Source organism: Palaemon carinicauda, chromosome 4 (assembly GCF_036898095.1).
Source record: "Palaemon carinicauda isolate YSFRI2023 chromosome 4, ASM3689809v2, whole genome shotgun sequence".
Lineage (NCBI taxonomy): Eukaryota > Metazoa > Arthropoda > Malacostraca > Decapoda > Palaemonidae > Palaemon > Palaemon carinicauda.
The window spans coordinates 37,650,654-37,678,153 of NC_090728.1; the positions used below are offsets into that span (position 1 = coordinate 37,650,654).

Below are 27,500 nucleotides of genomic sequence, written 5' to 3' on the forward strand. Positions count from 1 at the left end.
AGTCAAAAACAGTACTGGCATTTTCAAATGGACTGCCAAAGTCAATTCAAAGTGACACTCAACCATATGTTGTTCATACATAAAACAGCCTCATAATCTTTGCTGTTGAATGAAAAATAAAACGCTAATTAGCTATAATTTTCATATCTTTTCTGATACCTGGCATCAATATAACAGTTCCATAATGATTACTGAAGCACAAACTCACGTAACTGGAAATCCATAGGTGGTGCAACTTTTATGGCAGGTTTTATACGCCAAGCTCACTTTATTATTATGCTTTTATTAAGACTTGATACACAATAATGATTATAATATTTGTTGGGATATCATAGCGTCGCTTTCACACGTCAGAAATTAGACAAACCTTTTCATCATTTGTGAGATTTACAGATCATAAATTGAGTACATTAATGGACAAGCTAAAGAATACCGAATCCCCTATAATTTAATATCATTTGTGAAATCTTTCGGAAGTGAGTTTTTTTTTCTTTTTTTTGCCATTCTCTACATAAAAAATAATTTCGAGCGATAAAGACTTTTTCTACACGGCCTTGTGCTTCGCATGTATCGATGAGCCCGAATCAAGAGAAGACAAGTTTATATGAAATAAATCCGAGAGAAAAAAAAGCAAAACATATTCCATTAAGAGGTTAAAAACACGTTTTACGAATTGGTGACTGTGTAGAGACATTTACATAATATATTTTTTTTCACATGTTTTCCCAGCGCGGTTTCAAGTTCATCCTGCCGAAAGCACTTGTAAGAAAAAATACGGATTCCTTGTATAGAAAAGGCCCCATGACTGGATGACGTAAACTGCTCAGGATATATATAAAATCGTCGTATACACTGATAACTATTTTTCACTCCCATCAAAACGACACCAACAGTTTTTAGTTTTAACAGTTCTATATTAAAATGACTTTAACGCCTATTCAAGCAAAATCCATCCAGTTGCAAGAATTCGAATATGAAGTATCTATCGGATATCGTTTGTTAATAATCTGTTTCTATTGAAAAAATATCATTCTGAAATCCCAAACCAAAAAGATGCATTTTTCTTGAAATCCGGAAGTATTTAGTGAGACTTAAAGCTCTGGCATAATGCAAACTAATCCAGTTTTCATAGATGAAGAAATAATAAATAGTCGACATTTTTACTCATGGTGATAACTTCACAAGTCATATTTTTATGAATTTGAAAAAAAATATACAAGCATTCATCGCTTGTTTAGTCTAAGTATTAATACTTTTTATTTCATTTAAAGAATAGAATATCTTATATATGCACAGTTTTGGTTAGATCGGTTAACACCCTAAACTGATACGGGTAATTGCAATCTACAATATTTACGCTTAAGAAGGTAGAGGTGAATATATCATTATATTAATACTATTATAAAACTCAAGGCTTTATCAGCTCGTCATACTAGAAATATTCTCTCTTCTATGAAATACTACAGACGACCACAATAAAAATGAATGTGTTTGTGTGTATGTGTGTGTGTGTGCATTTAAGAACATCAAGACTTGACAGATTAAGCAAAAAGGCTTTCAAGGAATAGAACCAATACTATTTTACCCTCCATTGGGCGAGAAGCATTACCATAATATACCCGTTTCTCGGTGGTGTCAGGAGGATGTCCTTCTGTGTAGGGTTTCTTCATGAGACCAAATATTACGCCTTTTCAAATAGACACTTACACACTTGAGACTCTCGGTCTGAATCACCTTTGGCTCTACGTAAAGTTGGACACCTTGATAGTTTAAAGTAAACTTTGTTCATTCTAAGCAAAATCTTACGTTATTCTTTCACGAGGAGAATTTTCTTGTTACATTATTTCAAAATTCCGAGTTTAAAACTTTTCACACCTTCGCCCTTTAAACTGGAATGTCCAGTTAGATTTTTAAAAGATGAATATTTTTGATTAATTAATATCATGTCTAAATCTAGTTCATAGCCACACTCCCTCTTTTAAGGCATCATTTAATTTCTTAAACATTAAACATTTTCAAGAGAATAACTACGGCCAATATGCTTTGTAAAATGAAAAGCGGTCATTTAAGAATGCGCACATCTTCAAAATCTAGTTCTGTTCGCTAAGAATATAATATAAATAAACTCTGATATGTTGAATGAGTGGATTTGGAGTTCAAAATTTTAGAATGGAGTATTATCGGAAAAAATGTCAAAGGATGAAGAAATGAAGGTTTGAATTTTGGAAGAACTAAATAACTAATGATGTAAAAGTTAGAACTTAGTCTTTCCTTGTAAGCCTGGCATCTTCTGTCCTATCTACATAAAGTGCATGACAATATACGACTTATTTTTCCCTTTATACAAACATGAGGTGGAATATCCGAACTAGTTTTTTTACCCAAACACAACTCTAAACATATCCTAAATTTCACGAATACTTATTTTTATAACTAGACCATACTTGAAGGTACCCAAAAAGTGGAACAAAATATACTATTAGGAATAAATTATGTGAATAAATTAAAGACTTAAAGGAAGCTGCATCAGGATATTTAGAAATAAATTAGTTTTCTGGAATTTGCACACCGCAGCACATTGCAAAACCAAAGTTCATTCGGTCCCGCTTAAACTATTCGTATTTTTCCTCGAAACGTAAAAGCAATTGTAATTTGTCTTGGAAACTTAAATATCTCATCTCAGTCTTTCCTATGAATAATGGTTACAACCACGGAAGGAGGATTACAGTGAATCTCTTGATAATGTGATATTTGGCATTTTCACCGATACAAAAAGTCACCCTTTTAGGATATCGTAATTCTCCCAATTCAAACACAAAAAAAATCTCTCAATTGCTCTCTTGGGTAACACTGATTCATTACTAAGAAATAATGTACCCTGTATTTCTGTTTTCCTCCCTTCTACACCTTTCTTTAATACTTTTCTGAAGCTCTAAGAAATGGGAAATACTGATTTGGAAGTAATCTAGATCTTGCTCACAATCTTAATTACAAAGTATGATGCACGCAAAGAACTGCACCTACCCTCCCCCCTCCCCAACATCCTCTCGCTTCTCTCATTCTCTACTTACACAGTCATGAATGTGTATTTACATTATGCATAACATAGCGTTATCATTCTGTGATTCTCCTACGGTTTACCTTAAGTTCGTGCCAACAGATTTATCACCACATTTGGAAGAATGTTTTTTTCTTAACTTATTGAGAATTATTCATTAAAAACACTAGGATGAGAACAGGGAAGGTTCCTCAACATATCTCCTAAGGCTAAAGAATCGATTAAATTCCAGGTATTACATTAATTTAAGTTGAAGAAAGGTTGTGGTATCTAATCTTAAATCTGGTAAATTGATGACCACATTGGAAGTTTCAATAGCTTAAAAACTTAATTGAAGGGTTAAGTAAATTTTCCCTTCAATAATTGATTAAAATATCTCTGGAGATAAAGCACACCTGTTTGATTATGAATTATCGATTCAAATCTGTCATCTCCCACATAGGCAATAATCAATGAACTCCAATCATGATGAGAAATCTATTTTCACAAAGTCTCATTATAGGTTTAGATAAAGCTCTATAAACAAGTCCAAGATACTCAGTAGTAGTATCAGTAATCACTCCCTCTGCTCTATTTGATCTATTAGTTAAACTACTCGGTAACAAGGATTTATTTATATGTGACTTTAGCAAGCTTCGGAAAAAGAGAAGAAGGCTACGCGTGTGATATGTACTAAAACAGATTAAAAATACTATCATTACCATGGGCTTTTACAGATGGGTATCAGACTCAAGAAAAGAAATTTGCATTTGTTTCTCACTAAGCTACAGACACCAGAACACTGCATAATCAAAATATCATTTTTTTCTCTCTCTCTTCTATAGGCAATGATGCATGCATTACAAACATGATCACTAGCATGCTTACTTTTAAGTATGCATGTTTGTTTGTATGTAATTGTATATATATATATATATATATATATATATATATATATATATATATATATATATATATATATATATATATATATATATATGCGTTAAAACAGGCGCACACATTTGTATACATACATATGCATACATCTTATATAAGAGTTGTGTGAAACTGTATTGCTGAACTTTTCTCATTTCTCTCTAGTGTATTAAGAGGTTGAAATGCAAAAACAAATAAGTCTTTGGTCACAGAGAATAATGATATAATCGCTCACATGTCTAAGGATTCACGGTTGTTTTTCTAATAGTAAACCTATTGCTTAAGTCTAGTTCCTCACCACTTCACGAGATATAAAATTTGATTTACATTTCTATTCATAAGGATAAAAAACTTGTAGGTATTATAGACGTGTGGTAAAAGCTCTTTTTAAAAACTATTGTTTAATATTTTGAATTTCAGATAAATGCAGAAAAAGGAGTTACAACTTATCTTTGATGTATTGATGGCGTGGACTATGAATACGGGTCTTTTGACTGGCGTCGTCACAAATCCTTTAAAGCTGCATCTATTTGTACGTGAAATCAAAACATCACTCGAGAACTGTACTACGATACATGCACTGTGATGCTGCACCATTAGTGTGTCTTCACGAATGAATTGCTCATTTGCGTCGAGAGAGAAAATCGAAAAGCAAAACGAAGTCTTAACAAGAGAAGAGCATCAAAGGTACCAGGTAGCGACTTCCTTAACCCAGTTCACTTTGCAAGGAAATGGAAAAAGGGTGAGATCATAACCGTAGGACTAAATTTAATGAGTACTTCTATAAAAATGTGGATTTCAGTGGAAATTTGAGGTGGATGCTACTGTGGATATGACTAAACGAGAGATAAACGAATCTGTACACTCACTTTCAACTGGGACCAGAAAATATAGTCACGGGTTGACATCTGACTTGGATTCCCGAAGGGTCGTAACTAAATATATATATATTAAGTTTTTATTTCCACTAAAGCTTGGATTTTTCTCATTACATACATGATTGAATATATTTCTTTTTAGTAACTTTTCAAGTACTGTATTATGTATTTAGCAATAGGACTGTTGCACTAGGAATAACATCAGTATCATTGGGCGTACACTATCTTTCATCAGCATGGAAGCGATCCACCTAAAGTGAATCTTGCTAGATGAATAATGACGCATAAATGAAAAACAAAATAAAACATGAAAGGGCTTTGGCAATTCTTACAGGTACATGAACTTATATAATAAATACTGTATATATATATATATATATATATATATATATATATATATATATATATATACATATACACATATACATATGTATACATATATATATCTTTAAATTACAGGTGGAGTGGCACAAGAACTAGACTTTGGCGTATTACAAATAAGCTGGTTTACACGTGCAGCACAGAGCAGACATGTTGCTGTAGAAGGAACGCCGCGCTCTCTTCTTGCTCCATAGGCTGAACATGTCTTCGCCCGTGAGGGCAAGGTTTCTGGTCCCAGCCTCCTCCTGTAAAGAGAAAATAATTAGAATATGGAAACAATACAGAAAGGATTCGTAAATACATATAAAGAAATTAAAAAATGACTGGTTTATGATGAAATTTTGTTAAAGAATTCAACTGTAAACTACTGATGAAATTTTGTAAAAGAATTCAACTGTAAACTACTGTTTGCAAGATCTGTATATAATATACTAAATTTTTGGGCTCAGGCCATGTCGTCCTGATGGAAGGTTCCTTTCAGTAGCTTCCTAGGGTATATTTGACCACAGTGATATTCCCAGAGAATTTAACTAAAGGTCTCCAGAATTCTAACTCCTGGCGCGAATATCCTTAAAGTTTCCTTTTAGGATATCGCATAATATCGGGACGTATTCTTGACACGCCACATAGCAATCTGCACCCTGCATAGCGTTTACACTTCAAGGGGAAAAGTGGCAAGATAAAAGAGGAGCCGTTACAAAATTCTCCTCCTCTGTTACTGTTTGAGTACTTAGATGGGGCCACAATCGTCGGCCATCTTTATTCCTTTCTCTGTAGTGCGTCAGCTCGGTGATTTTCCCAGTGCTCTTATGTTATTTTGGATTATAATGCAATCTCCAGCGTCTTCTGCCTCTGGAAAGTTTAGTTTGTTCCATAACTGAAATACAAACCACGCTATTTACATAGGGTTTACTTTCGGCGTAGCTGAAGTGACGAGCCATTAGATTTTAACAAGGGTAAAACTACCCCCGCCCTAGTTAGCACGGGGGTAGGGGAGGGGTAGCTAGCTACCCCTCCCCCCCCCACACACCGGTGAGCTGCCTCACTTCACTTTTGGCTCGGACGATGTACAGACGTTTCTGTCCCGTCGTCGCATATTTGATAGCCTTAATCTGTTATTCTTTTTCTTTCAGTGTGTTTGTTTGTTTGAAGTTGGCCTCTACCTTTGCTTCCACCATGCGGAAATGCCCTGGACTTCCCGATCGCCCCTGTGGAACATTCATGTCGGCGGTCGAGACAGACCCTCACACCCTTTGCCCGCAGTGTCGAGGTCAACGGTGTGATAGTGATAATCTATGTATGGAATGTCGGGAGTGGCCTACCTCCCAGTGGGAGAGGTTTGCCCGGCGGCGTAAGAAGAGTTCTAAGCGAGACCGTTCTTCCTCAGGGACTGCCCTGGGGAAGGAAGGCTCCAAGGACTCTTCTTCCGTTGCCCGAACCTCCTCCGAAGCTCCCACACGTTCGGTCTCTTGTGAGAGACCGCTGAGTGGTAGCGTAGGCCCTTCTTTTGTTTTCCAAAATCGGGGTGCGGGAGAAGGCGTTGCCTCCCATAGCGAGGTAGCTCCCCCTCCTCCTCCGGGGGAGGATATTATTGATTTTGTAGATTACGACCAAACTGTGTCTAACGATGATCTTTTCCAGCTTTGGGCTTCCTTGGGGCTTAAGGGCTCGCCCTCCAAGGAAGCCCTGTTTGATCTGATCCAGTTGGGGGCAGCTGTCCAACAGTTGCCGGTAATACCAGAGGTAGACCCCTGGCTATTGTCGACGCTGTTGTGGCAGAGGCGTCTGACGGGTTGGGTCAAACCCCTGCTGCTACTGTTGCGGATGTTGCTGAAGGCCCAGGTTCCCCCTCCGAACATCCTTCGAGGGGGAAGCTGGGTCCAACGGTCTCTCCTGCGAGTGTTGCTCCCCCTCGGGGGAGTGCACTAACAGAGACTCCTCTTCGGAGGACCGACGACGGTGATACCCTGCCTCGAGGTCGTCTTCGCCGTAAGGCTCGCCCTCCTCTTCGTCAGCGAGGCCTTCCTTCTCCTTACAAGGGAGTCTAGAGGCGGCGCCTCTTCGGGTCGTCATCCTTGTCGTCCCCCGTGAAGGACTCTTCTCGTCGGGAGCAGACCGTAGCAGTAACTCCTCTGGACCTCTCTGCAGATCGTTCGCGATCTCCTGCGCCTGCCAGATCTTCCTTGCCTACGCAAGCACCGGTCGCTTCGGGGCAGAAGGGCTTATCCCACAATTTGGGTGAGGCCCTTCCGCGCCAGGTTTCACCTGTGCGCCCTTCAGTAGCGCGCAAGCGCCACTGCTCTCCTGATCGCCACCGCTCTCCTGCTCGCCACCGCTCTCCTGCTCGCCAGTGCTCTCCTGGGCGCCAGCGCTCTCCTGCTGTAGTCTCTCCTGACTCTCCTGCTGTAGTCTCTCCTGACTCTCCTCGCCAGCGCTCTCCTGATCGCCAGCGCTCTCCTGCTCGCCAACGCTCACCTGCTCGCCAGCGCCCTCCTGCGCGCAAGCGCTCTACGCCAGATGAGTCGTCAGACTCTTCTCGCCAGCGCTCTCCTGATCGCCAACGCGCCCCTGTTCGCCAGCGCTCTCCTGCTCGCCAGCTTTCACCTGCTCGCCAGCGCTCTCCTGTTCAGCGCTCGCCTGCGCGCACGCGCACTTCAGCCCCTGCTGCGTGCCCTGCGCGTCAACAGTCTCCTGAGCGCCGTCAACCTCCTGCGCGTCAGCGCACTGCTGCACGCCCAGTTCCTGATGCGCCTAGCGCGCCAACGCTCGCCCGTGTGCCCACGATCTTCGGATCTGGGCGCAGGCAAGGACAGTGTTCCGTTGCCTCGCCAGCGTTCCCCTACGCGTCGACCGCCGCCTGCGCTCCAGCCGCCAGCGCGTACTAAAGGGCATGCGTGCCCGCACCCCCACGAGTCATCTCCTGAGCCAGCCCACGAGACTTTACCTTCGAGACCATCACCCGCGGCGCGCCATCCTACGCGTCATCAATCACCAACACACCATCGCGCCACCGTTTGCCAACACGCCATCACTCGCCAACACGCCATCGCTCGCCAACGCGCTTACTCTCGCCTAGGCTCCATCGTTCGCCTACGCGCCATCATTCTCCTGATCGCCAGCGATCACCCAGGCACTCGCGCTCACCTGTGCATTCACATACACCCTCACCTGCACGCCTGCGCGCCTACGCGTCCCCTCGCCAGCGCGCCCACTCGCCCGCGCGCCCACTAGCCCGCGCGTTCACGCGCCCACACGCCAGCGCGCCCGCCTGCGGTCGGCCGCATCTCCGGGCGCCTGCGGTCGCCCGCATGTCCGGGCGCCTGCGGTCGGCCGCATCTCCGGGCGCCTGCGGTCGCCCGCATCTCCGGGCGCCTGCGGTCGCCCGCATCTCCGGGCGCCTGCGGTCGCCCGCATGTCCGGGCGCCTGCGGTCGCCCGCATCTCCGGGCGCCTGCGGTCGGCCGCATGTCCGGGCGCCTGCGGTCGGCCGCATCTCCGGGCGCCTGCGGTCGGCCGCATCTCCGGGCGCCTGCGGTCGGCCGCATCTCCGGGCGCCTGCGGTCGGCCGCATCTCCGGGCGCCTGCGGTCGGCCGCATCTCCGGGCGCCTGCGGTCGGCCGCATCTCCGGGCGCCTGCGGTCGGCCGCATCTCCGGGCGCCTGCGGTCGGCCGCATCTCCGGGCGCCTGCGGTCGGCCGCATCTCCGGGCGCCTGCGGTCGGCCGCATCTCCGGGCGCCTGCGGTCGGCCGCATCTCCGGGCGCCTGCGGTCGGCCGCATCTCCGGGCGCCAGCATCTCCGGGCGCCAGCGGTCGGCCGCATCTCCGGGCGCCAGCGGTCGGCCGCATCTCCGGGCGCCAGCGGTCGGCCGCATCTCCGGGCGCCAGCGGTCGGCCGCATCTCCGGGCGCCAGCGGTCGGCCGCATCTCCGGGCGCCAGCGGTCGGCCGCATCTCCGGGCGCCAGCGGTCGGCCGCATCTCCGGGCGCCAGCGGTCGGCCGCATCTCCGGGCGCCAGCGGTCGGCCGCATCTCCGGGCGCCAGCGGTCGGCCGCATCTCCGGGCGCCAGCGGTCGGCCGCATCTCCGGGCGCCAGCGGTCGGCCGCATCTCCGGGCGCCAGCGGTCGGCCGCATCTCCGGGCGCCAGCGGTCGCCCGCATCTCCGGGCGCCTGCGGTCGCCCGCATCTCCGGGCGCCTGCGGTCGCCCGCATCACCGGGCGCCTGCGGTCGCCCGCATCACCGGGCGCCTGCGGTCGCCCGCATCTCCGGGCGCCTGCGGTCGCCCGCATCTCCGGGCGCCTGCGGTCGCCCGCATCTCCGGGCGCCTGCGGTCGCCCGCATCTCCGGGCGCCTGCGGTCGCCCGCATCTCCGGGCGCCTGCGGTCGCCCGCATCTCCGGGCGCCTGCGGTCGCCCGCATCTCCGGGCGCCTGCGGTCGCCCGCATCTCCGGGCGCCTGCATCTCCGGGCGCCTGCGGTCGCCCGCGCGCGACCCAGCAATTCTGCCATCGCGCGAACCAGCGATTCTACCATCCCGCGAGCACCAGCATGACCCCCAGCGCGATTCCTGCCGGGTTTCGCAGCGCGCCCAGCCTTGCGAGGTATCGGGGCCGCATACTTCCAGATCGTCTTCGCGATCACCATCGCGGAAGCGCCGAGCACACGCCCAGGAGCAGGAAGTCATATCGGAGAGGTCCGGACAGCATTCTTCTTCCCAGGCAGGCCCTGTAGTATCCACTCCGAAGGATCAACCGATCCCCTTCCCTCCTACGGGGATCGCTAACACTGCGTCAGTCAGCCGCCAGCCTTGGTTTGGTTCCCTGATGAAAGCGGTGGTGCAGGCTATGAAGCCAGCCCTCGCTTATCTGGGACTGAAACCAAAGGCTCCCTCGCCCCCGCTGAAGAGAAGGAGAGGAGTGCATTTCGCTGTGACTTCTCCCAGGGTTAAGCTGGCTCCCAAGAGGTCCGTCGGGAAGGCCCCTTCCCCCTCGCAGGCGTTTTCTCCTCCTCTGGATGAACCTTTCCCGTCCTCGGGAGAATCTAGTGAGGCGAGACACTCTCCCACCGCACCAATGGGAGGAACCCCACCTCAAGGAAGAGAAACGTCTCGCGTAGGAGGGACCTTCCAGACCTCTTTGCTGGAGTCCTGTATTCCTCCCAGGAGGGAGCCCAAGGACTCGAACACGTTACCCAAATCATCGTCGAGGTTTCGTTCAGAGCCAACCTTTCCCCGGGAGAACGTCCGCGTGTCCCCCCATGAAGAGCCAATGGGGACAGGAGACTTAGCTGCCAGTCCACAAGGAGGAGAGTAGTGCGAATCGGAGCACGTCTTCTGGCAGGTCCTTGGACTAATGAGGCAACTCAATAGTTTTAAGGACCCCGAGACCGCCCCTCGCGAAGGCAAGGATACGGTTCTGGACCAGGTTTATGGCATTCAGAAGCCCCCCAAGACCAGTGCTAGGAGTGGCAATCCCCCTGCGTGTCCACCTGTGGGGGGATGCCTACGAAGTTGCGTGCTCAGGTGGCAGCAACTCGGGGCCAATTCCTGGACGATCTCTGTGATCGGACAAGGATATCGCGTCCGTTCATTTCATCTCAACCTCCCGACAGCGAATCCAGTGTCGTTGAGCTCCTATGCCACGGGATCGGCAAAGGGGCTAGCCCTTCGGGCAGAAGTCGAGACCATGCTCAAGAAGGATGCTCTCCAGGAGGTCGTGGACGGCTCCTCAGGCTTCTTCAGTCGACACTTTCTTGTAAAGAAGGCGTCTGGAGGCTGGAGACCCGTCATCAACCTCTCAGCCCTGAACAAGTTTGTCAAGCAAACTTCGTTCAGCATGGAGACAGCAGACACGGTCAGACTTGCAGTGAGACCGCAAGACTTCATGTGCACACTGGATCTGAAGGACGCGTACTTCCGGATCCCAATCCAGTCTTCCAGGAAGTACCTACGATTCAGCCTAGACAACAAGATCTACCAGTTCAAGGTGCTGTGTTTCGGTCTCTCCACAGCACCTCAGGTGTTCACCAGTGTTTATTTACACTGATATCTTCGTGGGCGCACAGGAACTGCATCCGTCTCCTCCGTTATCTGGACGACTGGCTGATCCTGGCAGACTTGGAGTCGACCCTTCTTCGACACCGAGACAGGCTTCTGGGAATTTACTAAGATCTAGGGATCATGGTAAATCTCGAGAAGTCCTCTCTGCTCCCAACACAACGACTGGTATATCTAGGTATGATATTAGACACCGATCTCCACAGAGCCTTTCCATCAGACGACAGGATAGCAAGGCTGAGGAGGGTTGCAAAGCCTTTCCTCAGTCGAGAAGATCTTCCAGCCCAATTGTGGTTACGTATTTTAGGTCACCTAGCCTCCTTGGCTCGTCTGGTTCCCAACGGCCGCCTCAGGATGAGATCCCTGCAATGGCGGCTCAAGTCCCGGTGGGATCAAGGCATCGACTCCCCGAACTTCCTGGTCTCGATAGGACCTGCGGAATGGACGGACCTGCAGTGGTGGCTGACCGACGATGACAACCTTCGAAAGGAAGTGGATCTTCTTGTCCTTCCCCCGGATTTGATGCTATTTTCGGACGCATCAAAAGAAGGGTGGGGGGCCCACTTTCTGAACAAGAGGGCCTCAGGCCTATGGTCAGAATCAGAAAAGTACCTCCACATCAACCTGCTAGAGCTGAAGGCCGTTTCCCTGGCCCTTCAACAGTTCCAACAGACCCTGGCGGGCCACTCTGTGGTGGTGATGAGCGACAACACCACGGTAGTGGCTTATTTCAACAAGCAGGGAGGTACCTTTTCACAACAGCTATCCCATCTTGCAGTAGAGATACTAAGATGGACCGAAGTCCACTCGATACGTCTATCAGTTCGCTTCATTCCTGGCAAAAGGAATGTGCTCGCCGACAATCTGAGCAGAGCTTCGCAGATAGTGAGTACCGAGTGGTCTTTGGATCCTCTCAGGTAGCCAACAAAGTCCTGACTTTGTGGGGTTCCCCGACAGTGGACCTGTTCGCAACAGCCTTGAATTTCAAGCTGCCGCTGTACTGCTCCCCAGTCCCGGACCCCAAGGCACTCTGGCAAGATGCCTTCCAACAACGGTGGGACAACATCGACGTTTATGCCTTTCCCACCGCTCTGTCTGATGAGAAGGGTGCTCAACAAGACCAGACTATCGGTCAACCTGTCGATGACCTTAATAGCTCCGCTATGGCATCATGCAGAGTGGTTTCTGGACCTTCTGCAGCTCCTGACGCAACCCCCGAGAGAGCTTCCCCCACGACACAAGCTACTCAGACAACCATATTGCAACATCTTCCACCAAGCCGTAGCATCGCTTCAGCTTCACGCCTGGAGACTATCCAGCATCTCCTCACTGAGAGAGGCTTTTCGCAACAAGTTGCGGAAAGGATGTCTCGACACCTGCGAAAGTCATCCGCAGGGGTCTACCAGGCGAAGTGGAGAGTCTCCCCTCGATGCCTCTATTCCAGCAATAGCGGAGTTCCTCGTTTATTTGCGGGAGGAAATGCGCCTTTCGGTCTCGGCGGTGAAAGGCTATCGCTCAGCCTTAAGCCTTTTGCCTTCAGGCTGAAAGGAATAGACATTTCCTCCTCGCTGGAACTTTCCTTACTCATACGTAGCTACGAGCTTACCTGCCCTCAGTCGGAAGTGAGACCGCCTCCTTGGAACGTGGTTCGGGTCCTCAGGCCTCTGAAGAGACCTCCGTTCGAACCATTACACCAGGCCTCTGACCAACACCTCACTTGGAAGACAGTATTCCTGCTCGCTCTGGCTTCGGCCAAGCGAGTCAGTGAACTTCATGGTCTCTCATACGACATCGCCCATTCAAGGGGATGGGGGAAGGTAACGTTCAGGTTCATCCATGAGTTTGTTGCCAAGACTCAGAACCCTGGAGTGCCGGACCCACGGTTCGACTCCTTCAGGGTTGCGAGTCTCCGTTCCGTAACAGATGACCCAGACCATCTGCTACTCTGCCCAGTAAGAAGTCCGAGATGTTATCTGAAGAGAACAGCTGCAGTCCGTCCCCACGTGCAAGCCCTGTTTGTGAGCACGGGAAGGACGAAGAGGAGGGTCACCAAGAATACCATCTCAGCCTGGATTAGACAGACCATCCATCATGCCTTGAATCCAGACCCTCCTCCGTCACGTCGCCCTAGGGCACATGATGTCAGGGCCATCGCCACGTCCCTGGCCTTCAAGAGAAACTTCTCTGTGACGCAGGTGCTACAAGCTGGAGTCTGGAAGCGTCAGACGACCTTCACAGCCCACTACCTGCAGGACGTGACCCACAGGAGCCTCGATACTTTTTCTATCGGCCCTGTGGTGGCTGCACAACAGCTGGTCTAACCTCAGGCTTCTTTATGGACAAGTAGCAGAAGGTTGAGGGCATTGTTACCCGGTTTTAGTCTGCGTGAATGAAAGAGTATGTCTAGCCCTTACTTCTTTCTTCATCCTCCCCTCTCTTGGGGAATGCAGCATCCTGGGTCTCTGCATAGCTGACCTCAAACCTCTGCAGGTAAACCATGCTTCCTTGTGTTCCTAGTATTAAGTACAATACTGTCGCGTCCCCCATACCCTGACGAGGTGGTATGGGGACGTCCTAGCCTAGAATTCCATATAAAGGACTTCAGGTCAACTTCCTAGGACGAGTCACACTTCATCTCTCCACACATAACTTATGTAGGCCTCTCGTACTTGCGAGGTGCAGGGACTCTTTTTCTCGAGTGCTGCTCACTCGGATTCTGAGTCCCCGGGTAAGCCAAAGCCAGTAAGACTGGGGACTTTCCACCCTGCCTAAGTGTAAGTCACCCTATGTAAATAGCGTGGTTTGTATTTCGGTTACGGAACTAATGACAAATTCGGAGAAAATTTGTATTTTTCCTAACCATACAAACCTTAGCTATTTACACATATTTGCCCGCCAGCCCTGTCCCTCAAGACAAGTCCTACCTCTAAGTGAAGTGAGGCAGCTCACCGGTGTGTGTGGGGTAGGGAGAGGGGTAGCTAGCTACCCCTTCCCTACCGTCGTGCTAACTAGCCTGGGGGGGTAGTTTAACCCTCGTTAAAATCTAATGGCTCGTCACTTCAGCTACGCCGAAAGTAAACCCTATGTAAATAGCTAAGGTTTGTATGGTTAGGAAAAAATACAAATTATCTCCGAATTTGCCATATTTAATCCTTATACTGTGTAAATTTAGCTCTGGCCGTAAAGTAAAGATTTAACTAGAAATTAGCTATGTTTTTGGCAGAGCTATTGCCTGGACCGGAGGTGCCTTCGGCGCTGGCGTTCGTAACTCATGTGTTATTTAGTTAGCCAGAAAGACTTTCAAGGTATAATAGCTTAAATATATATATCTAGCTATATAGTCTTCATTGCCAAAGGTATTCTTTAGTTTCACCGAATCAGGTAGCCGATCTTGTTGACGCTAGGCTTCCTAGCCTACGTGTTTTAGATTACTCTCTTGCATGATATAATAGGCGTTCCTGGTGTTATTAAATTTAAATGAAGATTTTAGGCAATTTATACAGGTAAGATATATATAGATTGCATAATAATTTCCTCCTCCAAGATAGTATACGAAAGAGCTTCAATGAGTCAGGTAGTCGATCTCACTGTCACTAGGCTAATAGCCTAGTGGCTTTAGTATACTTTCATACAATCTCCCCGGTTACCTTTATACATAAGGTAATCTCTTCTTCCCTCTGAGTGTAGCCTAGGGCTACAATCCTAGCCGGTCTTGCCTTGAATTGTGATTCTGGTAAGGTTAGGCTTGGGTTTTTTGCCCCTTTACCAAGCCATTGTTGAGGAGCTTTGGGTTTAGGTCAGAACCTCAGAGTAATTGTCGTGTGCAGACAGCTGTCCATTAGGGTGAATATACTCCCCTGTTGGACGTAGCTGGTTGGCATAGGAGGCCTTGCCCGCTAGACTGCACTTGGAGGGGTCATGGGATCCCCTCCTCCCTGCGGTCTAGCAACTAGTCATGTGCCTGCAGACCCTAGGCTGTAGAATAGTGATTATTCTTTGGCCTAGGATGGTGCAAGCTTGGGAACTCTGTTTCTCTTTGAGTTAGGGACGGCTTGATGATGCTGGTCCCTTTACTGTATCAGTAGACCCTAGGCTGGAGAATGTACTCTCCTTATGCCTAGGATGACGCTGATACTGAAACAGAGTTTCCTTTTGGGTGTGATAGGGACGGCATGCTGCCGGCCCCTCTCACACCTTACACAGGACCCTTTTTCCCCGTCCCTTTCTGTCCTTTGGTGATGGCCTAGCCATTACATCTGTGTCCGTCGTCCTACAATCTCACCGATTGCCGGTGGATTGTAGGGTGGCTCGGTCTTCTGCCTGTATGGCCTAGGCGTTCAGCTTCCCTATGGGACATGATGTTCTGGGATAGCTGTTTCGACAGGTCTAGCTTCCGGCAGGAGACCCATTTGCCTTAGAGTGTTCTTCAGTCCTCCCTTGGGCTGCCATCCGCTGCCTTTGCCGACTGATACCTACATGGCTGTGGATGGGTGGAAGCTTGAGCATGATATGTTCTCCCCTTCCATTAGAACCCTCATTCAGGAGTAGGGTAGTGATATAGTGGCTAGTGCTGCCACCCTGTCATCACCCTTCACTCCTTGCTTTCTCTCTCTCTATTGGCTAGTGCCGCCAACTACTAATCTATCTGGCGGCTGCCCTCTACTAACCTTGCCGGCAAGATGCAGGATAGGCTCGTGGTCCGACAGCCTTTGATTCACTGTCACCCTGACTCTGCCGGCGAGATCAGGCAGTGTCTATACTTGGCCACTACTCAGTCACATTGAATGATGGCAGGGATGGTGTGCCTTTGGCCAGTGACCTGCCGGCTTGCCGGCCTGCTGGATATACATGTACTGAATTTTGTGGCAATGAATTAATTCTAAGCACTAGTCTTGCCGGCAGATTGCCGGCAGTAACTGTTGTATAGATATATACAATAGCAAGTACATCTGTAGTATAGAGCATACTGCAGATAGAAAACTATGGTATCTACTTATACTTATACTCTGTGCGTCCAGGCGCAGTCTATTCTTGAGATCTAATAGAATTAGGAAAGGAATTCCCTTTTCTTTACACTGATTGTTCATCAGTCTCTTTAATCCTCACTATTAACTCTTTTGAAAGTGGGTGTTGTTTACACTACTCTATCCCTATGGGCTAGAATCTTCCATTGGCCTCTGATAGAGGATACCTTAGAATTAATAGTGAGGAAGGTCACAGCAATTGGCTGGGCAGTAATCACACGAATGTGTCTTTCCTATTTCATTTCCAGCTTACCTAAGCTATATGCAATACGTAAATAAAATGGAAATTGTTATTATAAAACTTATTATAATATTTATTAGTCTAATGAGATAGATTGCAATATATTCCTTTTATTTTCCTCTCTTTACAGGAGGACTATGTCAAGTGTGACAGCGTATTCTGCAGTATTCGCCGCAAGAACTTTTATGGCCATCTGGGGTGTAGGACACACTCCCGCTGTTCCATCACCAAGGGACCTATGAAATATTGGGACCCACAGGTATATACAGTGCAAGGACCTGTTGAATGAGGCATTTGAAAATCCCAAGATAGCAGCGTCAAGGGATGTAGCTCGGGAGAAGATATGCAAATGGGTTCGTAGTTTTCAAAAGAACTGCACGAGGCCTTACCTCCCTAGTGAGAGTATAAGAGCCCTGCTATTCCCCCAAAGCATCTGCGGATGCTGTTAGTCCTCAGCCTCACCCTGAGATCCCTTGCATCCAGCTATCTGTTGACACGGATGTCTCGGATGATGAAGGACATCCATCTAGATGATGAGAGGATGTCAGAGGTGTCAGAGGACACCGAAAAGGACCTTCTGGTCAAAGGTCGAGAAGAGGAGTCAACGGTGGCTCCTGAGATGGAAGAGGAAGAGGTCGAAACAATCTCTGTTTCGTCGGTTCCTGCCCCAGAACCTGTACCCTCTACGTCCTCCGCTCCTCAGCCTACGAAGTCAGACGACACTCTGGCTGCCATCAAAGCTATGATGGAATTGTATGACAAGAAGATCGAGCAGAGGGAAGCCGAAGTCAAGAAGAAGATTCTTCGGCTTACACTTTCTCGTGGGCCTCTACGGAGGCTCAATGTTAAGAATCTTCCCTCGTGTTCCGAGGTTAATCCATGGAGGCATGCCGAGTAGATGCCCATAACCAATGGCAAGATCTTTGTGTCGGAAAAGCTGGGCGCTGTCGCCATTGAGGACGTAGAGTTCTGGCCCAGCTTTGAGTCCTATCCGGACTGCTTTGTTCGTCTTAAGACGGAACCGGTTTCTAAGGAGGAAACAGAGCCTAAGGAGGTCATAGTGCTTGACCACTCGAAGGCTCAGGCTTTGTTCGCCAGCAGCCTGAAGGACAAGGGCTTTACCAACTCTTAAGGTGCCGGCCCTGAGCAAGAAGCATCCCTCGTTTCTTGCTCCCACAACTATGGTTTTCCCCTTCAAGGAGAAATCATTCAGGGCAGTGGTTAAGGCAGTGGAAGCAGGGAAACCTTGCCCTACACTAGATGAGTGTATGCCCCTCTCCCTGGCCTTACTATCAGATAGTAATGACTGGAAGGACATTCAGCTAACCTTCTTAGTCAGGAAGTTGGAGGCTGACATCGCTGGACGTCAGTTCAACGAGAACCTCCCCAAGTTGTCCGAGTTTCTCCTTCGTCGAGAACAAGATACAAAGGAGAGGCTTGCTGCCTCTCTGTCCCTCCAGGTGTCCATGGAGGCAATGGCCAGCGAACAGAGAACCCCAGACATGTTTATGGTCTTGGCCAAGACACATTTGGCAACCCTTACAAAGGATTTCTACAGCTTCGTTAAGGCAAGAAGGGCTTGTAGAGAATTCGTGTTTGCTTCAGCTGCAGTCAAACAGGAGCCCAGAAAGTTGATATCTTCCAACATCTGGGGGAAAGATCTGTTTCCGAAAGATCTAGATAAGGAAATTGTTGACAAGGCCGCCATGGAAAATAGAAACCTTCTCCAGAAGTGGGGCATGTCAGCAAAAAGGAAGTCTTCTCCGGATGAGGGTCCCCAACCGAAGAGAAAGACAAAAAGGCCAAGAGTGCCAGCTCGCCCTGCTAAGAAACAACTTCCCGTGACCACGGCGCCACAGATGGTGGCACAGCCCCAACCTACCTACCAGTTAGTACCCCAGCCAGTGGTGGCTCAGTCACCAGCTTTTACTCCCGCCCATGAGAGGCAGACCACTACCTTTTGCCCTAGAGGTAGGCTCAGGTAGAGATTCCTCTAGCCGTCCCTCTAGAGGAAGAGGAGGTAGGGGAGCAAGCGGTCGAGGAGGCAAGCCCTCCGGAAATCAGAAGCAATGAGATGCTTCCGGTAGGAGGAAGACTCCGACTCTTCAGGGATCATTGGACCTTTGATCCCTGGGCCCACAGCATAATCAAGAATGGACTAGGATGGAGCTGGAAGACAGCTCCACCAGCATTTCCTCAGTTCTTACAACACTCCACCCCCATTCTGGAAGAATACGTCCGTGAGCTCTTGAGAAAAAAGGTGATCAAGAGGGCAAAGTCCATCAAATTCCAAGGAAGGCTGTTTTATGTTCCAAAGAAGGACTCGGACAAACCCTCTCAACAAGTTTATCGAGAACAAGAAGTTAAAGATGTTAACCCTTCAACACATAAGGGCCCTATTGCCCAAAAGGGCATACACAGTCTCCATAGACATGGCGGATGCCTATTGGCACATTCCGATGAATCGCCAGATCTCCTCCTACCTAGGATTCAGGCTACAAAAAAGAAAGTACGTCTTCAAAGCCATGCCCTTCGGACTAAACATAGCCCCAAGGATCTTCACAAAGCTTGCATAGGCAGTCGTACAACAACTACGCCTACAAGGTGTCCAGGTGGTGTCATACCTGGACGATTGGCTGGTGTGGGCAGTATCGGAAGCGGAATGCTTGCAAGCATCCAAGAGGTGATCCAGTTCCTGGAACATCTAGGATTCAAAATCAACACCAAAAAGTCTCTACTATCTCCAGCTCAGAAGTTCCAATGGCTAGGCATACATTGGGACTTACAGTCACATCGCCTCTCCATTCCATTAAAGAAGAGGAGAGAGATAGCGGGATCTGTCAAGAGACTTCTAAAATCCAGTTGGATTTCAAGATGGCAACAGGAGAGAGTGCTGGGCTCACTCCAGTTTGCTTTAGTGACAGACCCAGTGCTATGAGCACAGCTAAAAGATGCATCAGGAGTCTGAAGAAGATACGCATAAAACGCTCGAAGAGATCTAAGAAGACCACTACCGATTCGGCTACTATCATTTCTCAAGCCATGGTCAGAGGCCGGAAAGTTCAAGAGGTCAATACCTCTACAGCCGCCTCCACCCTCAGTTGTCATCCATACGGACGCATCATTGGGAGGATGAGGGGGGGGGGGGGGGTCCCCATCAGCGCAGAACTCGGGGAACTTGGTCCTCTCTGTTCAGGACCTTTCACATCAACATTTTGGAGGCCATGGCAGTCTTTCTCACATTGAAGAAATTGTCCCCTCATCCTTCAGTCCACATAAGACTGATGCTGGACAGCAAAGTGGTAGTAAGATGTCTGAAGCGTCAAGGCTCAAGATCGCCTCAACTAAATAAAGTGTTGTTGGCCATCTTCCGATTAGCGGAAAAGAAGAGATGGCACTTATCACCAGTTCACCTTCAAGGGTTCCGCAATGTGACAGCGGACGCTCTATCCAGGATAGCTCCGATAGAGTTAGAATGGTCCCTAGACGCAAAATCATTCTCCTACATCTTGCATCAAGTCCCAGAACTGCAGATCGACCTCTTTGCAATGAGCGACAACAAGAAACTTCCTCGATACGTGGCTCCGTATGAGGACCCTCAAGTGGAAGCAGTGGACGCCATGTCCCTGGATTGGAACAAATGGACCAGGATTTACCTGTTCCCTCCACCCAACCTGCTGTTGAAGGTCCTCAACAAGCTGAGCTCCTTTCAGGGAACAGCAGCCCTAGTGGCTCCCAAGTGGCCCCGGAGCAACTGGTTCCCCTTGATTTTGGAATTACAGCCGAGGCTGATTCCTCTGCCGGACCCAGTTCTGTCTCAAGTTCAGAAGTCGATTGTCTTCGCTTCATTACAGAAAACTCGAGACCTTCATCTCATGATTTTCTCTCCCTAGCAGTAAAGAAAAGGTTTGGGATCTCAAAAGAAAGTATTGACTTCTTGGAGGAATATAAGTCAAAATCTACCAAAAGGCAATAAGAGTCATCTTGGAAGAAATGGGTGGCTTTTGTCAAGGCAAAGAATCCAAAGGAAATCTCGATGGATTTCTGTTTGTCTTTCTTTATTCACATGCCAAGAGCTTACGAGCTGAACGAAATAATAAGTCTTGGGTGGCTTTTTGGGCCAGTGAAAGCGTAATGTCTCTCACCAGGGTCTCGGGAAAAAGATGTTGAGACGGGGGCATAAAGAAGCTCAGACTTCTGCGCAATGGTAACAGACCTTGAAGTAAAAGAGCAAAGAAGAGCCCTCTTCTTTAGGATTCCAGCTGAGAACAGCGAAGCCAACTCATTCACCCCATCTCTGAGGGCCTTGTCCATACAGGACATAATACTGGTTAGGTCTCGAGTTCCTTCCATCTGGTCAGTCTTCCTTGCCAGAGTCCCTAGTGACCAGTCTAGAAATCTAAAAACCTCAAAGGCTCTAAAAATACCTTTGACGAGATGATCCAGCTCCAACATCGACCACATGACCTTGGCTGAGTTGAGAACATGCCTTCTAGCTGAGTCTACTAAGCCAGAGAAGTCACCCTTGGAGGAGGAAGCAACTCCCAGACCCAAAGGTTCCCCAGTCTCATACCACATACCAGCCTTTGAAGCAAGACGAGCTGGTGGAAACGAGAAGGAAGTCTTAACTGCTTGTCTCCGTTCCTTCATCCAGTCATCAATCTTCGCAAGAGCCTTCTTTGCAGAAATCGACAGCTTCACCTTGATGAAGGCCGACTGTTTCTTGGCCTTCTTTCTGTTAAATTGGGATTGAGGAGATTGCGGAGCAGCAGGTTGGAATTCCTCTCCATAAAGTTCAAGAAGGGAGCGAGAGAGAACTTTGTAATCTCTGACAGCGTCAGCAGGTTTATCATCGTCATCAGAGACCTCCTCGAGGTCCTGATCCACATCTGCAACATCCTTCGAACGAGAAGGCGGCTCCTTAGAAACAGACAGCGGCAAATCAAAGGAATCGTCCTGCAAAAGAGGGCTTGCGTCCTGGCGCCGAGCGTAGGTGTCGTCCTGGCGGCGGAAAGAGGTATCGTCCTGGTGCAGAGCGCTAGAAGAGTCCTTGGAACGAGAGGCACTATCGTCCTGAGGAAGCAGGCTGGTATCGTCCTGGCGCCGAGAGCGAGAGGCAGAATCGTCCTGGCGTCGAGAACGAGAGGCGGTATCGTCCTGGCGTCGTGAACGAGAGGCGGTATTGTCCTGGCGTCATGAACGAGAGGCAGTATTGTCCTGGCGTTGTGAACAAGAGGCGGTATCGTCCTGGCGTCGTGAACGAGAGGCGGTATTGTCCTGGCGTCATGAACGAGAGGCAGTATTGTCCTGGCGTTGTGAACAAGAGGCGGTATCTTTCTGGCGTCGTGAACGAGAGGCGGTATCGTCCTGGCGTGGAGAATGAGAGGCAGTATCGTCCTGGTGACGAGAGAAAGTATCGTCATGTGTAAGCATACCGTCATCATCCTGGGGCAGAGAGAGAGAGAAAAAGAGAGGAGGTATCGTCCTGGCGCTGAGCAGTAGAGGAAGCAGAACGGTGTAGTGTCTTCGACGAAGAGAGTAAGGTTTCCTTAGGAAAAGAACTCCGTTCCCTCTTAGAAGTTGACTTCTTAATATGCAAAGAGTCGTCTTAACGTCTATCAGACTGGGCGTGAGGGCGGCTAAGCGCTTGCACTAACGTAAAAAGTTGTTCCTGCATGACAGACATAAAGGATTTAGCAACTTCTGCTTGGTCTTGCGGTCCCGAAGTAGAGGGCTGACGAATATCACTCGTAGAAGGGGAAGGATCTTCGGCAGTAATATCCTGACTTGCGGGCTTAGACTTCGTCCTTTTCACAGGCACGGAGTCGAAATAGTCCTCCGACGGACAAGGTTCATGGCTGCTAGAACCGGGAGGGAAAGAATGAGACAGTTCGTCGCAGTTCCACCTCCTCTCAGTAGGTCTTGACGCTTCAAACTTCAATTTACGTCTGGGAGAATTCGGAGAAGAAATTAACACATCCGCCACGTCTTTTCCGTGACTGTCAAGAACAGCCTGGGAATCGGCAACAGGACTGTCTGAGACGACGGCTGACCGAGGGTACGTACCTCTCACCCCCTTTTGGTTGTCAACGTACCTTCTCCCTTGGTCCTGGGAGCTTGGTAGAGGTCTAGGCCTAGGGTAATGGCAGGTTCGGTCAGTCGCCACCTCCACTGCACTTTCACAAGCACTAAAATCACTTTCACTTTTCTTACTTTTAAAGGCCGCAAGTTGTTCTTTAATGGCCTTCAACTCGGCAGCCATCCTAGCTTACTGAGGGTCATCCGCAGATACGGATCCAATAGAAGGGGCAGGAGTTACTAACTCAAGGGAAGGATCAACTTCCAAAGAGGAATTAATTAGAGGCTCAAAGGATAAATCTACACTAAGTTAGTCTTCCTTTCCACTAACAGAATTAGATTTAGACCTAGAAGCTCTACTAACTCTATCGAGCTCTAGTTTACGCACAACGTTTCATAATCAACTAATCCTTTTCATCCAAAACCTTACATTCCCCGCACCTATTATTGAGGACACATTCAAAACCCCTACAATTCAAACACACGGTGTGAGGATCTACCGCTATTTTCGGTAACCTCACCTTACATTCCTCATTCGCACAGACACGGAATTGAATTTTATCACTCATAATGATGACAGCAAAAAAGCAAAGAAATATAAAAAACACGATTGCCAAATCCCCAAATCAGTGTACTTCACCAAATAGCAGACTGATACAGCAAATCAGGGAAAGCGAAGAAAAACTCTTAATGACGGACCAACATGTTGGCGATCCGGCTGGCAGAGATGAACTGAAGAACAGAAAACGAGAATGATTCCTTGTACCACCCTGTGGCGGGTGGTAACCACCTAACCACCACAAGGCGATTACCGCGTTTTGAAAAATTCTGCCAAAAGTAGAGACATTTAGCTATATATAACTGCCAGGTAAGTTATATATATATATAGATATATATATATATATATATATATATATATATATATACATATATATATATAGATATAGATATATAGATATAGAGATATAGAGATATATATATATATATATAGATATAGAAATATAGAGATATAGAGATATAGATATATAGATATATATATATATATATATATATATATATAGATATATAGATATATAGATATATATATATATATATATATATATATATAGATATATAGATATATAGATATAGATATATAGATATAGAGATGAACTGAAGAACAGAAAACGGGAATGATTCCTTGTACCACCCTGTGGCGGGTGGTAACCACCTAACCACCACAAGGCGATTACCGCGTTTTGAAAAATTCTGCCAAAAGTAGAGACATTTAGCTATATATAACTGCCAGGTAAGTTATATATATATATAGATATAGATATATATATATATATATATAGATATAGATATAGATATATATATATATATATATATATATATATATATATATATATATATATATAGATATAGATATAGATATAGAGATATATATATATATATATATATATATATATATATATATATATATATATATATAGATATAGATATAGATATAGAGATATAGAGATATAGAGATATAGATATATATATATATATATATATATATATATATATATATAGAGATATAGAGATATAGAGATATAGAGATATAGAGATATATAGATATAGATATAGATATATATATATATATATAGAGAGAGAGAGAGAGAGAGAGAGAGAGAGAGAGAGAGAGAGAGAGAGATAGATATAGAGATATATAGATAGATATAGATAGATAGAGAGACATATACATAATATACATATATATATATATATATATATATATATATATGTATATATATATATATATATATATATATATACATATACATATACTACATATATATATATATATATATATATATATACATATACATATACTACATATATATATATATATATATATATATATATATATATATATATATATATATATATATATATGTGTATATATAGTCCTAATTCGTGTATGTAGATGTCATGTATATCAAGGTAAATGAACTCAATATTTATGAGTATTCCACAAAAACCTGTGTCTGCATGTTTTGCAATGGCTGCATTTTGATAACGAAGGCAGCAGTCAGTTGCCGATGAACACTCGAGTTGATAAGTCCCTCACCTGAGAGGGTAGATTGTGCAATGTGTACTTACGAACAAATATTTTATAATAAATGAAGAAAACCCATATGTCGACGTCTCATTATCCATCTGCACGGGTCATATTGGTGTCAGGTGTAAAAAAAAAAATATGTCTTTTGTGCATGCTGTGAGTGAAGTTGTTTTTTGAGCCGGTGAAATAAGAGTTCAAGATGCTGAGATACACAAGGACTAACATAGCAGACACGGCTGCTGCTGAAGATGAGAATGAAGGAGCAGTGGGATATAGCGTTCCCAATGAAGAATATAGACAGGAAATTAGAATGCAAGAATTAGAAAATAAGTTAGATAATTTACAACAGTTAATAAACAGACTGTTGGTGGAACGAGCACAGCATATCCGACGTACATAAATGAAGTTCAAACGCACACAAGTGAAAATACGCAAATTGTAGTTCGAAAGTTGCCAGAACTTCAGGCAAATGTTAGGCCTTTCGATGATCAAAGGCCTAAAGAAGGTTTTCAATTAATTGAAGTGTTTTTGTGAGACTTTGAAGTAGCCACATATGGGTGGTTGGAAAAAGAAAAAGCTATTCAAATAATAACATTGCTGAAAGATGCTCCGGCAATGGAAGTAATGTGTTGGCCACAAGAAAGTTTAAGAAGTTAAATTGAAATAAAACGACGTTTAATTGAGAAGTATGCCTTGCCTGATGTGAGAAAGGGAGACCTAAATGAAAATTACCAACCCAAAATATGGGAAGGTGAATCCGTTCTTAGCTTTGCAACTCGCATTTTTCGGGATTGAGATTCGTTTGCTACCCGGAGTGCCAATCTCCCAGAAGGTGATAAAAAGGCAATTGCCCGCAAACATATTCGCAGATTAGTAAACCTGTATTTATGTGGTTATTTGTGCGATGACAATCGCTCATTAGCAGACGTAGTGAGTGCGATACAAAACATTTTAGACAGTTTGCCAGAAGAAAAAAGGACTGGGAATAACGGGGCCGATTCCGAGAAGTTGGGAGCCATAAGAGGAAGTCAACCCCCAAAGAGAGGTAAGGGGGATATGCAGTCAGCAGATTAGCAGAGACTTCAGATGTTGGCACTGTGGGGGAGAGGGGCACCGACGAGTGAAATGCCCCACCCAAGGATCCCCCCGCTGTTACACTTGTCAGGCCTACGGTCATTCATCTTGAGAATGGCCAGCAAAAAACGCCCAGGGGAGGTTGCCTGGGGCGCACGCACACCTCCCCCTGCCCGACGTCCGAGGAAAAGGGAACAGAGGAAGGGGGTGACGAGGGAGTTCGATGCTGCCACCCGCATGACATCACAAGCAGTAGCCAAGGAAGCAGTGACGACAGACCTCCATCGATACCCCCGACCTCACCCCTGCAGCACTAGGGAGAGTACCAGGGAGTAGTGGCACGGCGGCCGAGGTCATTAACCCTTGCTCCATATCTCGAAATGGCCATCTGGGAATGTTAGTAGTTACGATTGACCTGCAAGATAAATCCATCCGATGGCTGATTGACACGGGAGCCAGTGTTTCATTGATTGAAAAAAAATTCTCCCTAACTCTACTACAGCCAGCGGCATCCATTGTTCTTGACACGCCAGGAGGAAATAAACTACACATAAACCATACATCAATCGTCAAGTTCAAGGTGGGGTCTGTGAAGTTTACAGATGATTATTTTGTCTTGCCCACCTTGGGAATTCCAGGAATAGAGGCTATACTTGGAATAGACTTTATATCTAATAATAAAATTTGCATTTTTTGGGGAAAAGATACAATAACAGTTAAAGCTGGAGGGCACATTTTGCCGATAGAATGTCACGAGGCAGTAAGTGCATGTGTTAGCTCGGAGAGACATTTAAGTAAGGTATCAGCTATACCTGAGAGAGGTGAAGTGTTGTCCCCCCAGTCCCTTACGAGCATATCTGTGACCCCGTGTCGCCCTCTTGCGGAAGGAACCAAGGTAGTTGTTAAACCCCATGACAATTGGGCCCATATGATATTAGAGGGCTTAACAGAAATTAAAGAGAACAAAGCTGATATATCCAATCTCCAGTAAAGTAGCGGCTATTACAGATTTCCCCAGGCCACGTAAAAGGAAGTAGCTGGGTATTACCATAAATTCATAAGAGGTTTTAGAGAGATAGCGAGACCCTTGGATGCTTTAAAGAAACAAAAAGTAATAAATTGGGGAGAGGAAGAAGAAAGGGCCTTTAGGCATTTGAAAGCTGCCATAACTAGCAATGAATTACTCGCATATCCTAGATTTGATCGCCCGTTTTTAGTGACAACAGATGTGAGTAGCATAGCTATTGGTGGCGTAGTGTCTCAACAAGATGATAAAGGTAGAGAGAGACCCATTTGTTTTGCTTCCCAGGCGTTGAAAAGGGGCAGAAAAGAATTATAGTACATTCGATCGAGAGGCTTTGGCTATTCTTTGGATTCTAGAGAGGCATCGGTTCTTTTTATTAGGTCAGTCGATTGAGTTGCAAAGCGATCATCGCCCCTTACGTGATTTGTATTATAAAAGTGATTTGACCTCTTGTCAAGCGAGATGGATCGAAAGACTGTTAGAATTTAATATAAAGGGTTTTCACCACATAGAAGGTAAGGCTAACAAGGTAGCTGATGCTCTCTCTAGAAGTGCAGTAATAGGAGTAACAACCAGGGCACAAAAGAGGAACGAAGAACGTAACCAAAATAGTGAACACCCCCATCATAATAGAGAAAATAGAGAACGGGATGACAGTTCTCGCGATGCACATGCAGTAGACGGGGGG

The 27,500-nt window shown here is 46.5% G+C and overlaps 1 protein-coding gene and 1 long non-coding RNA gene across 4 annotated transcripts in view; one reads left to right on the forward strand and one right to left on the reverse strand.

Moving 5' to 3' along the window:
• The window catches only part of LOC137639040 (uncharacterized), an 89,784-nt gene extending 84,516 nt beyond the window's left edge, over positions 1 to 5,268 (forward strand). The window contains exon 2 of the long non-coding RNA XR_011044217.1: positions 4,394 to 5,268. This is a non-coding gene — a long non-coding RNA (uncharacterized lncRNA). The remainder of the gene's footprint in view (positions 1 to 4,393) is intronic.
• A 43-nt stretch (positions 5,269 to 5,311) lies between these two features.
• The window catches only part of LOC137639039 (uncharacterized), a 210,919-nt gene continuing 188,730 nt past the window's right edge, over positions 5,312 to 27,500 (reverse strand). For all 3 annotated transcript variants that reach the window (XM_068371354.1, XM_068371353.1, XM_068371356.1), the window contains exon 4: positions 5,312 to 5,477. In XM_068371354.1, coding sequence (XP_068227455.1) covers positions 5,343 to 5,477 — 135 coding nt within the window. In that variant the 3' untranslated portion in view covers positions 5,312 to 5,342. The remainder of the gene's footprint in view (positions 5,478 to 27,500) is intronic.